General features: G+C 37.4%; 1 protein-coding gene across 4 annotated transcripts in view; it reads right to left on the bottom strand.

Annotated features, from left to right (window-relative positions):
• Positions 1-12,753, bottom strand: part of PCCA (propionyl-CoA carboxylase subunit alpha) — a 362,003-nt gene that overhangs the window by 190,148 nt on the left and 159,102 nt on the right. For all 4 annotated transcript variants that reach the window (XR_457051.1, XM_007461534.1, XM_007461535.1 and 1 more), the window contains one exon: positions 981-1,124. Coding sequence is in view for 3 of the 4 variants with exons in the window: in XM_007461534.1 (XP_007461596.1) it covers positions 981-1,124 (144 nt within the window). In the remaining variant the exon portion in view is untranslated. The remainder of the gene's footprint in view (positions 1-980; positions 1,125-12,753) is intronic.

A 12,753-nucleotide genomic window follows, 5' to 3' on the forward strand; every position in this document is an offset into this window, starting at 1 on the left:
AGATATTTGTTTTTCTTACTCGCAAAACAGCTCACATATGGTAAAATTTGAGCATTTTAGTTCTTCAAACAAAGATCTGAAAAGTAACTTTGCATATTGGACTAGATATATGCTCCATTTGTAAATATCTTAGATCAGAATAAATAGTAAGCTCAGTGTTATAACAATAGGAAAGAAAAGAATACCACTTAAAATATAACCAAGTCATAGATATTTCTCAAGATCCTTAAAAAAATTTCAAAAAAACCTCCAGAATTTTTAAACACAGATATTACTAATTTGTTTTTTATTTTACAGATAGGCTTCGATGTCTAAAAGTAAAAGATGGTATAAATGTTTCCTTGCATTTTTGTTTTAACCATTTGAAAAAAAGCATTTTCAGATGCTGACTGCTTTATCTAATTATAATATTAAAGTATTAAACTGAGAGTTTTTGAGTTAAATCCATAATTAAAACTATGAATTGAAGCTTTGCAATTTAAATTTTAGTTATTTTTACATGATCGTAAGAGATAAAATTATTAGGGAAAAAACTGTTGGAAAAAATTTAAACACTGAATTAACAACTGATGTGTAACTAAGGTAGCTCTTTAAAACACACACACACACATACACAAACACACACAGAAACAAATGCCCCTTTTCATTTCGAATGTGGTTTGAAAATAAGCAAAAACAAAAACCATGGTTCATTCAAGCACAATAATATTTCACTAATGCTTTCTTTCTCCTTAAACTGATTAGTAGCTATTCCTCCAACCAGAAAAAAACACATGAAAATTAATTAAACACAATCCTTTAAAACTATTTTGAGTTACGTTAAAATGATCTAACCTTTTTTTCTGGTTCATTTCTGGATTACATAATCAAATTCTTGACACAAGGTATAAAACCCTAAGTTTACCTTGTTGTTTAGCTATACGTGGTCCCATAACTCAGGACAAAACCACCATCCTTCCTCCCAACATCATTCATTTTACCTCGGCATAAACCCGACATTCAACTGCCCAGCCGCTGATGGGAATATCAGCTTGTTTGTGCCTGAGAGGGTAACCCTTGGCAACACGGATCATTTCTTGGACTAGGTCCAGGCCAGTAATGCATTCTGTGACAGGATGCTCAACCTGCAAGGCCAAGATGTGCCAGTCAACAGTTGTAGGAAAAGGTAAATAAACAGAAATAAGCAAGAAGAATGTCAATAATTTCTGGGTAAAATGAGGTTAATTATATTTAATATTTAATCATATTTGACTATTTTAAAAATTTTTTATTTTATTTTATTTTTCGGCTGCACTGGGTCTTAGTTGTGGCACGCGGGATCTTTAGTTGGGGCATGCATACTTCTTAGTTGTGGCACACATGCAGGATCTAGTTCCCAGACCAGGGATCAAATCTGGGCCCCGTGCACTGGGAATGCACTGGATTGGTGGTCTTACCCACTGGACCACCAAGGAAGTCCCCATATTTGACTTTAAAACGATCTAAGAGAATAAAATTAAAGAATCAACACCATATAGTACAAAGCTGGGTAAGAAAAATGACACCCCAAAATTATTTGTAAACTATCTGTACTACTTTTCCCAGTTTTTATTTAGATGTGGTCCAACAATGTTTAACATTTTTAATTTTGAAACTAATTCTTACCTGAAAATTACATATTTAGATACAATCCTCATTGTGGCTGATAATCAACCTATTCTGCTACACTTAGCAAGGCATCTATAGAGGCAGCTTATGATTTTCCAAAGCACTAATCTCTCCTGAGTTTCACCCACTTGCATGCTTTCACTAACCTGTCCTGACAAGCAACCAGACTAGCGTACTCTTACATCAAGGCAGCATAGCAGAAACAAGCAGATGGGTCCTGCAGGTTGTTTTCCCTCCAGACCTATATGGGGAGTGCTTAGCATGCACAGTAACAAAACTGAGCCAGTGAAATCACTGCTCTCTCAGCAAACTGCTGATAACTACTTTGGATGATGCTGTCATGGGGATCCCTGGCCTTCCACACTACCACACGGGATACACATATACAAAAACATGCAGAGACATACAGGAATACTAACAGACATACATATTCTTATAAATCTGATCGACTGCTTACAAGATCCTAAACTTAACTGAGCTAAAATAAAGCCACTTTGGCATTGGTAAAGAGTAGATAATCTGTCTGTCATGTAAAACCTTGAATACGTTTTGAAAATTTAAATTAAACTTTGGCCACATCTGCTGCTTTGATACCAATTTCTTTTCTCATAACAATTACACATGTTCTAAATGCACTTCACAATAGTGTCTTTATCATGACATGTCATATTTCATACACTCTGACACGGGAAAAGGTCAATGAACAAACGAACTGTCTTCCCATCTTCAACTACACTAATTGAAGGACAGGACTTAGTCATTATAATAATCTTGAAGCTTATCATAAGCAGACAATGCCATGGTCTTTAAAAAAAAAAAAGCTTTGTAAAAATAAACAGATGGGATCCATAATTAGCTCTGTGTGTGTTATGAGTGTTTACAGTTTCAACAACATTTTAAGACATTTTGACATAATTTTAATGACAAATCATCACTAAAATAAGCATCGACCCTTTGTAAAATAAATGTGACACTAAGTAAAGATCTTATTAGATAGTTTAGAATATATCAATACATTTTTGGAAGCAAACTATGGTTTTGAGAGAAACAAGATTTTTAAATTTATTTATTTATTTTATTTTTTCGCTGCATTGCAGCGAGCAGGGGCTACTCTTCGTTGCAGTGTGCGGGCTTCTCACTGCAGTGGCTTCTCTTGTTGTGGTGCACGGGCTCTAGACGCACGGGCTACAGTAGTTGTGGCACGTGGGCTCAGTAGTTGTGGCTTGCAGGCTCTAGAGCACAGGCTACGTAGCTGTGGCGCACGGGCTTAGCTGCTCAGCAGCATGTGGGATCTTCCCAGACCAGGGCTCGAACCCGTGTCCCCTGCATTGGCAGGCAGATTCTTAACCACTGCGCCACCAGGGAAGTCCCAAGAAACAAGATTCTATATGATAAATATAATAAGAAAGGAACGATTGTAAAGCCCCTCTATTAGTGCTAGAAACAAATTTCATGTAAGAAAGCATCTTACCACCATAACTATTCAAGAGCTGAACCTACTATGTGCCCAAGGGCTCTATATCAGTACTATCCACATATCTTTGTTAAGTGAGAAAACATTTTTAAAAGCTCAGAGAATGATTTAGTTTCATTCTTCTACGTCTAGTATCCAGAAAAGTGCATACTATGTAGTAGACAGATAAATATACATTGAATGAAGGAGCAGCAAATCCAGAGTCACACCTATAGTAAGTGGTAGAGGCAGGGTTGGAATTTATGTCACTCCAGAGGCGATACGACCTTCCTGTTCCTCCTCGTGGAAAAATGTATATGAAAGACTGTAGTTAACATAAACAGCTATATAATTATGAGCTGCTGTCTTTTACAAAATACATTATTACAAAGTCTAAAGATTTGGTCAGTCAAAAATTCATTGTAAGGCTCTGTTTCACCTTAGAAGACCTCCCTATAATGTGTAGGAAAAAAAAGTTTATTAGACCTGTATTGAATAGAATCTAACAATAGACCCACTTTAATCCAACTTAGAGTTACATAACAGTAACACAACATTTTACAATCTTAATTAGTGAGCTTCAAGTATTTCAAAATAAAGTAAGTAGATAACTAAAATAATAACTAGCTGCTAAACGCAAAATCATTAAAGAATTTTTTAAAAAATATCCACTTAGGTTCAAGTATTGTTGAAGTATACAAAATAGTCTGACGTACCTTAATTTTTCAGGTAACAGTAATATGTCTTTTTAAAGTAAAACAATTTTAAACATTTTTGAAAGAAATCTTTCTAAATACATTTTAATAGAACTCTGAAGTTATTTAACAGGATGTGTGAAACATTTCCTTTAGACCCTGTATTATTATTATCATCAGGAATCTTGTAAATGTAACACTGACTAAATAACCATGTCTATCCCCCATCCCTGAGAATTTAGGCATAGTTTCCCTGTGCAAGTTAAACTCAACACTTAAAGAGATAAGAGCAGAGGTTACAAAGAGACAAAATGGCTGACAGGCCAAACTATAAATCAATGAATGATTTTAAAATATCATTAAAATACTATCCTCTAGCCCTTGAACAAAAATCTAGTGTTTAAAGACAGAAGGCCCTGTTCTTGCCTGGAGAACCTACCCCTGCAGGACTTTGAGGCCCAAAAGTCAACCCAGGAAGAAGAATGAAAGGCCTGGAAAGGCCTGGAAGTTTCTGAAATGCAGAGATATAAAAAAATGACTATGAACTCTCTAAGCACACAGCCCGTTGTCCCTTATTTATCCTCAGATATTCCAAATGTTTCCCTTGTTTATCCACAGAATATAAAACTAGTGAACTATGAAAAAAAGAAAGAAAGAAAAAGAAAGGAGAAAGGAAGGGAGGGAGGTAAGATGAATGGAAAGTAAAGGTGGCTAACTGGAACAAAAGGTTATAAAAAGAAAACAAAAGATTGGCCTCTGGTAAGCCAACAAGTTTACCTTGTCGAACCTAGAAGAAAAAACTACCTCTGAAAGTATGATGCTAATAAAAATCTATTCTGTGGGCTAGTATGTGGGGGGAGGGATGGGGGACAAGGTTTCTGAGTGACTTCTCTCTGGGAAACACTGAGTTACCTGAAGTTAAACAGGCTTATTTAAAAAAAGACTCCTCAGACCCACTAATCTGTGAATATGCCTCGGGACTATAGGAGGAGACTGTACAGCACTTATGTCACCACACACCTTCTTTTGCAGACTATCTTTATGGACTGAGACTTCTATAGAACACACGCTCAGAAACAATGCCTGTTCTAAAGGTTCAAAACACAAACATTCAAAATACAAAACTCAATTCCCTTATGTGACTCTGTGCTCACCAAACAAATTTTTGGTCTTCATACATGATTTCCCTATTCAACAGAAATGTGTGCTAGTTCCAAGAAACATATGAATGAGGGATCCACCAGATACTATGACTGTGCATTAGAGATGAATATACTGACATTCTAGTATATAAATCTTGTGATTTAGTCAGCAAAAGTAATACCTAGCCATAGAGAGAGAGAGAGAGAAAATACATACACATACAAGCCAAAAATAGAGTAAGCCCATCCAAGTTAGAATTTCTGAATCCTCAAAGGCAAATTATTGAATGGGATATATTCATCAAGTCAGTGCTACTCTGCAGGTTCTATTAGTAGCTTATAAATCAATTTGTACTGGCAATGCCCCTATCTCACCATGAATCTTTTGTTCAAAGAGATACAAACAACTACAATCATCAAATGCCTTATTATGATACATAATCACACTCAAGATCTAGAATGAGTACGTACAGTTCTATACACCCACCTACATTAGATGGTCACAGTCAGCCAGCTTTTTATAGATCTATTTGCTATTTTAATTTAGTCTTCTTAGTCACCACCAAACTGTCACTATTGTCAGTGTTTATGTAGACCTCTTGCCACTCTGTCTTACTAATTTGTTGCTTCAAATGTATTTCTCAAAAAAATAACTGAGCTTATCAAATGCAATGGTGAGGTAAACTAGGTTTTGCTTCACCTGAGTTCTTGATGTACCAAATTTCAATAGTAATAAATTTAGAAAAGCTAAATCTTTCTGGCATTGTGTTGTCATTATCTACCTTCTGATTCTAAAAGTTATAATCGTAAATTCTGCCACTGCCACTGTAGTCTTTAGCCTTATTCCTCCTTAAATACAAACTAGGAAGTATCTAAAACTAATGAAGGAGAGAATGAGATATGTCCAGAGTCTCAAAGTATCTCCCTATAAGATACCTTCATTAATGACAAGGGGAGAAACACTAACACTACGGTGGGAAAATGCAAGACATGCCACCTTTTTTTTTTAACTGGAGTTTAGCTGCCTTACAATGTTGGGTTATTTTTTCTGCTGTGCAGGAAAATGAATCAGCTATACATATACATATTATCTACTCTTTTTTAGATTTCCTTTCCATTTAGGTCACCACAGAGCACTGAGTAGAGTTCGCTGTGCTACACAGTAGGTTCTCATTAGTTATCTATTTTACACATAATAGTGTATACATGTCAATCTCAGTCTCCCAGTTCATCCCACCCACCCCTTCCCTGCTTGGTAACCATAAGTTCGTAAGAAATGCCACGTTAACCAAGCCAACATTACCAGTAATGGGATAAACAGACGTCACATGCCTCCTATATGGTGCTCAGGAAAGAACAATAGCATTTCTGTAGTATTCTTGCCAAAAATGCAAAGTCTGAATATAATCAAGAGAAAAAAGACAAATGCAAAATGCAGGACACTCTAGAAAATAAGTGGCCTGTGCTCATAAAAAAATGTAAAGACCATACTTGACCAAAAAAACAAAAAAAAAGACTAAGGAACTGTTCCAGATGGAGAGAGACTAAAGAGGCATGGCAAGTAAATGTAACATAGGATCCTGAACCAGAAAAATGCTGTATTTTACTATAAAAGACAATAGTGAACAAGTGGTGAAATGTGAATATGATCTGTAGACTGCATGATAGTAATATGTCAATGTTAATATTCCGATGTTGATAATGGTACTGTGGTAATGTAAAAGAATTTTCGTGTTTTTAGGAAATACATATTTAGGGGTGAAGAGGCACCAGGCCTGCAATTTACTCTGAAATGTTTCAGGTAAAAGAAGATAGATACAGAGAAACAAAGATGCAGATATAGATACAAGGATAAAGCAAATGTAAATGTTAGTAAAGGGTGTTCAGAAATTCTTTGTAATGTTTTGCAGTTTTTCTGGACATCTGAAATAACTCCAAAATAAAAATTATTAAAAATTAAAGCAATGTCACTAGAATTTTTCTTTTTATATTACAAAACATTATTAAAATAAAGATATCTGACTTGATCAACATTATTTTCTCTTCAATCAGAACCCTCTCATTGTGCTAAATAAAAATAATCAACAACAGATAATTTGTTCAATATGTTTTCTCTAACTTAAACTTCTAAATACTTTATTGTGTTGATGACCTAATAATCCTAAAGATTTTAAGAATGGGTAACTAGATAACAGGCAAGTACTCCTCAAGGAGAAGATGATTCAGGCAAATTTTAATTACACACTAAAGTTAACTTCAAAAGAAAATTAACACTGAGGCAAGTTTAAAAGAGAAGAAAGTGCCAAAAAGTGTGGAGAGAAGTCAGATCAATGAAATTATGTGTTACCTTGGCCATTACAGAGAAGGAGGGTGATAAAAAGTATTCAAAGTTCCTTGAATGGAGGGCAATTGTTTTTCAGGTGGTAAGTGGAGGCCCAACTGCTTAGTCAAAGCAGAAGCTGTCCCTAAAAGCAGAAGACCCATGTACATACCATAACTAACATCTCTGTGGCACTGAAAGTTACCAAATCCCTCCAAATGCACGAACTTGTTCCCTATTCCACTGTCATTTTACAGACAAGGTACAAGAGATACTCACAAGGGGTATAAGGTAAGTAAATATTAAGAATTTTCTAATATTCAAATAATATTATTTTTAATTAACATAATTTAAAGTAACTTCTTTATTAAATATGTCTAAACAAGATATCACAAAGTCTTCGTTTGTGAAAGCCATTTTTGTAACCAGAACTTCTTTAATTCAACTCAGCAAAGCAGTACAGGTATGATTACCTGTTGAAATGTGAGGAAACTGTCCTGTTATATAAAATCGGGCTTCATAATGGTATTCGGCATAATAGGTCTTCTTCGTTTGTTGTTATTCTGGCCTGAAAGGACAACTGATGTCATTATTTTTGGTTTTGCTCTTTCAGTTCAGAGAGTGCCTTTGTCCAGAACAGAATCTAAAATATACCTATTAAAATTCTAAAACTCTACGTCCTGAGAATACAGGGTTTCAAAATAAAGATCTAAAGTTATTAGATTTTGAGCCACAGGACTCAAAGATAAAAAGCATGTTGGGAAATAGGCCCCAACACACCATCCCTGTAAACTCACCTTGAAAATAATGGCTATATTCAAGGGTGGCAGTGAAAACTGAACAGTTTCTATTACAGAGCTTGTGCTGTAATACAGAGCTTGTGTTGTGTTGACCCCAACACAAATAGTCAGATGAAGAAAGGATAAGAGAACTGTTTAGGCGCTGAACTTCATCTCCTCTGCCCAATTCATATCTTTAAGTCCTAACCCTTAGTACCTCAGAATATGACTGTGTTTGGAGATATGGTCTTTAAAGAAGCAATTAAGTTAAAATAAGGCCATTAAGGGTGGGCCCTAACCCAACATGACTGATGCCCTTATAAGAAGAGATTAGGACACAGACACACAGCACAGAAAAAAAGACCATGTGAAGACACAAGAAGACGACGTCCACCTGCAGGCCAAAGAGGAAGGCTTCCAGAAGAAACCCATCCTGCCGACACCTCGATTTTAGACTTCTGTCTCCAAAAGTGTAAGAAAATAAATGTTGCTTAAGCCATCCACTCTGTGGTAACTTGTCATGATAGCCCTAGAAAACTAATACAGGAACAAATTTGAAAAGTTAAAATCTAGATAAGAATCCAGAACTCAAAGACACCAAAATAGTTTATAACATGCTTTAAAACAAAAAACTAATGAAAAATGCCTGACAAGTTTAACTATTCATATCCATATAACAAAAACGTCTTTCCTTCAACTTTCTAAAAAGACTCAATAAACATTAAGTGAAAGTATAACATGCCCTTCGTTATATTCTCAGTTTGCTAGGAGACTAACTTCAAGTATTCCAAAACATCCCAGTTCTGGCTAACTCTAGCCAGTCTGATAATCCTGGCCTCTATGACTTTAAATATAATCAAAATGTCAACTTCTGGGCTTCCCTGGTGGCGCAGTGGTTAACAGTACGCCTGCCGATGCAGGGGACATGGGTTCGTGCCCCGGTCCGGGAAGATCCCACATGCTGCAGAGCAACTAAGCCCCTGTGCCACAACTACTGAGCCTGAGCTCTAGAGCCCGCAAGCCACAACTACTGACCCCGCGTGCCACAACTACTGAAGCCCGTGCACCTAGAGCCCATGCTCCGCAGCAAGAGAAGCCACCGCAACGAGAAGCACATGACCTGCAAAGAAGAACAGCCCCTGCTCGGTGCAACTCCAGAAAGCCCGCACACAGCAACAAAGACCCAACACAGCCAAACATAAATAAATAAATAAATAAATAAATAATAATAAAAAAATAGTAAACGTGTTAACCAATGTTTAACAAACATAGCATGCAGGATATTACTGGTAAGATTCTTACAGTGAGGAAGAAGAATGAGTGCTTGGTATAAACCAGCACTGAGCATTTAAATGTATTAATTCATTTAATGCTCACAATCCTATAAAGCCAGTGCTATATTACTGTCACCTTACAGATGAGGGAAATAAAGCATAGAGAAGCTAAGGAACTTGCTTACAGACACACAGCTAGGAAGGAGCAGAGTTAGGATTTACTTGTATTAAGTGAAAATAGTGGCTGTTTGCAATTTACGGAAAAAATGATTAAATGAGTTCCCCATTAGTCTACTACAATTGTTCTGAACCATTTTAGGGTCTAGAACCTCACCAAATCTCTCCCTAGAAAAGTGTGGATCCAATTTCAGAGGGTCCACAGACTCCCCTACAACTCATTAAAGAGTCCAGATAACCCAGGTTAGAAGCTTCTGCTTTGGGAAGATGGCAATTCCAACATGGCTCACTCCCTCCCCACGGTCTCTATTTCCCCAGACTCAGGGGGCTGCTGAGGATACGTGAAGTGCAAAGATTTGGGGCAAAGTGTCAGCCAACAACAGGTAATAGGCTCTTCTCTCTTGTGGGCTGGGCAACACTGAGAGACTAGCTTCAGAGACCTCCAGGGAAGAATGAGAAAGGCACTGGTCATGGAGACAGCTTGGCCTGCAGACATCCACGGACCCTGGAGAGAAACTCAATAAAGGCTCCAGAAGAGTCCCTGGTCTCTTCACCAAAGAGTCTGAGTAGTCAATAAACAATAGCTGGATTCTGTCCTTGAGACAAGGGGAATGCTAGGAGACATATGCTCTTGCTGTCCTCAGGAGTAGATATGGTTCTGTCTGCAACCACTTGAAGAACACTACCCCTAGAGCGTTACATCAAAGAGAAGTCAGTACTGAGCACCCAAGACAACCACAGTAGAGGGTGTACCCAACTGAGAAAGGATAAACATTTGGAATAACGATCACACATGTCAAGTGAAATAGAGCGGCTGAGGGACAAAAAAAAAAATTTATCCAAAAAACAGTAAGGGCACTTAGAAACTTCGAAAGCAATATAAGCACACAAACACCCCTACACGAAATTAGACTTTCTGGGATAAAATAACAATTTCCCAATTATGCAATTCAGTCAATTACTTAGAAGATGATCACTGTTTGAACCTGAATTAGTAGCCTGGAAGGAGAACATAAAGAAATGATATCAAGAAACAGAGCACAGGGCTTCCCTGGTGGTGCAGTGGTTGAGAGTCCACCTGCTGATGCAAGGGACACAGGTTTGGGCCCCAGTCCGGGAGGATCCCACATGCTGCGGAGTGGCTGGGCCCATGAGCCATGGCCACAGAGCCTGCGCGTCCGGAGCCTGTGCTCCGCAACGGGAGAGGCCACAACAGTGAGAGGCCCGCGTACCGCAAAAAAAAAAAAAAAAAAAGAAAGAAAAAAGGAAAAGAAACAGAGCACAAATACAAACTGAGAGTAATCATGAGGAAAAAGATATGAGCCCTAGAGGGCTTGTCCTGAATACCTAACCTGCAAATAACAGGAGTCACCAAAGGAGAAAACTAACAAATGAGGAGAGGAAATAGTTACCAGAAGAAATTTCCCCTGAAATGAAGAGACACTTGAATCTGTACAACTGAAAAGGGCACATGGAGCAAAAGGCAGAGTTGATGGATATAAACATATACCTAGTCATGTGAAGAAGAAAAAAAAAAATTCCTGAATTCCAATATTTAAGAAAAAGTTGGATCACCTTTCAGACAGCAAGAATACGTTACTTATAATGGAAGACAAATCAGAATGACATCAGACTTAACACTAGAAGCTAGAACGCAGGAGAATGTAAAAACTACAAAAGACTAGAACAGAAACTCAAGAATCCTATACTCAATCAAAATATCATTCCTCTTTCACAGCTAAAGAAATATATTTGAGGATGGGGCATTTCAGAGCATATCATTCACATACTCCAGCTGAGGAAATTATATGAAAAAACTTTCGAAACAAACAAATGAACTAGGGCAGAAATCTTAAAAAAGGAGAAAGACAGAGAAGCTACAGTAAATGAGACATGCCTAGGGGTGTGTACCTAGAAGCTAAAAGGACTCTGGAAACAGAATAGATAAAACTACAAGGGAGGGCGGGCTTCCCTGGTGGCGCAGTGGTTGGGACTTCGCCTGCTGATGCAGGGGACACGGGTTCGTACCCCCGTCTGGGAGGATCCCACGTGCCGTGGAGCAGCTGGGCCCGTGGGCCATGGCCACTGGGCCTGTGCGTCCGGAGCCTGTGCTCCGCAGCAGGAGAGGCCACAGCAGTGAGAGGCCCGCATACCATAAAAAAAAAAAAACTACAAGGGAAAGTAACACAGAGCCTAGAAGTATGAAATTATCTCAGAGACTCTTTACTGCTGGAAAGTCGAGAGAACCAGTTATATCATCTTTACAAATACTAATGGAGAAAAGGTCTACCTGAAAAGGAGGATGAACATAAATACAATTTTAAAGGACAGAATATCTCCAATTTATCAATAGGAAGCAATAGGAATAATTAGCAATTTAATTCAAGCAACAAATAGAAGAAAGAAAAAAACTGGAATATTATTTATAAAACACAAGTAAAGATAAAATAAAATCAAGTATTTAAAATCAGAAGGCCTAAAATTTCATACTAAAAGAAAGAGAGTCAGACTGGGTTTTTCAAAAAATACTTATGGAACAATTAAAGTAAGTGATACAGAACAGGCAAATAAAACAAAAAGAAGCAGGACACAGACATAGAAAACAAACTTATGATTACCAAAGGGGAAGGTGAGGAGGGATAAATCAAGAGAATGGAATTAACATATATACACTACTATATATAAAACAGGTAAACTACAAGGACCTACTGTACAGCACAGAGAACTACACTCAATATTTTGTAATAATCTATAAGGAAAAGAATCTGAAAAAGAACATATATATGTATATACACATATATATAAATAAAAAACTGAATCACTGTGCTGTACATCTGAAACTAACATGACATGGTAAATCAGCTACACTTCAATTTTTTAAAAAATTTTTAATAAAAAATAAAGTCAAAAAATTTTTTAACTGGGATAAAATAGATAACTAATAAGAACCTGCTGTATAAAAAAATAAAATAGGGCTTCCCTGGTGGCACAGTGGTTGAGAGTCCGCCTGCTGATCCAGGGGACACGGGTTCGTGCCCCGGTCTGGGAAGATCTCACATGCCACGGAGATGGCTGGGCCCGTGAGCCATGGCCACTGAGCCTGTGCATCTGGAGCCTGTGCTCCACAACGGGAGAGGCCACAGCAGTGAGAGGCACGCGTACCACAAAAAAAATTGAAAAATAAAAATAAATGAAATAAAATTCAAAAAAAATTGTTTTAATAAAAAAAAGTCAGGGGCTTCCCTGGTGGCGCAGTGGTTGAGAGT

This window comes from Lipotes vexillifer, unplaced genomic scaffold (assembly GCF_000442215.2).
Source record: "Lipotes vexillifer unplaced genomic scaffold, Lipotes_vexillifer_v1.1 scaffold655, whole genome shotgun sequence".
In the NCBI taxonomy this organism is placed as follows: Eukaryota; Metazoa; Chordata; class Mammalia; order Artiodactyla; family Lipotidae; genus Lipotes; species Lipotes vexillifer.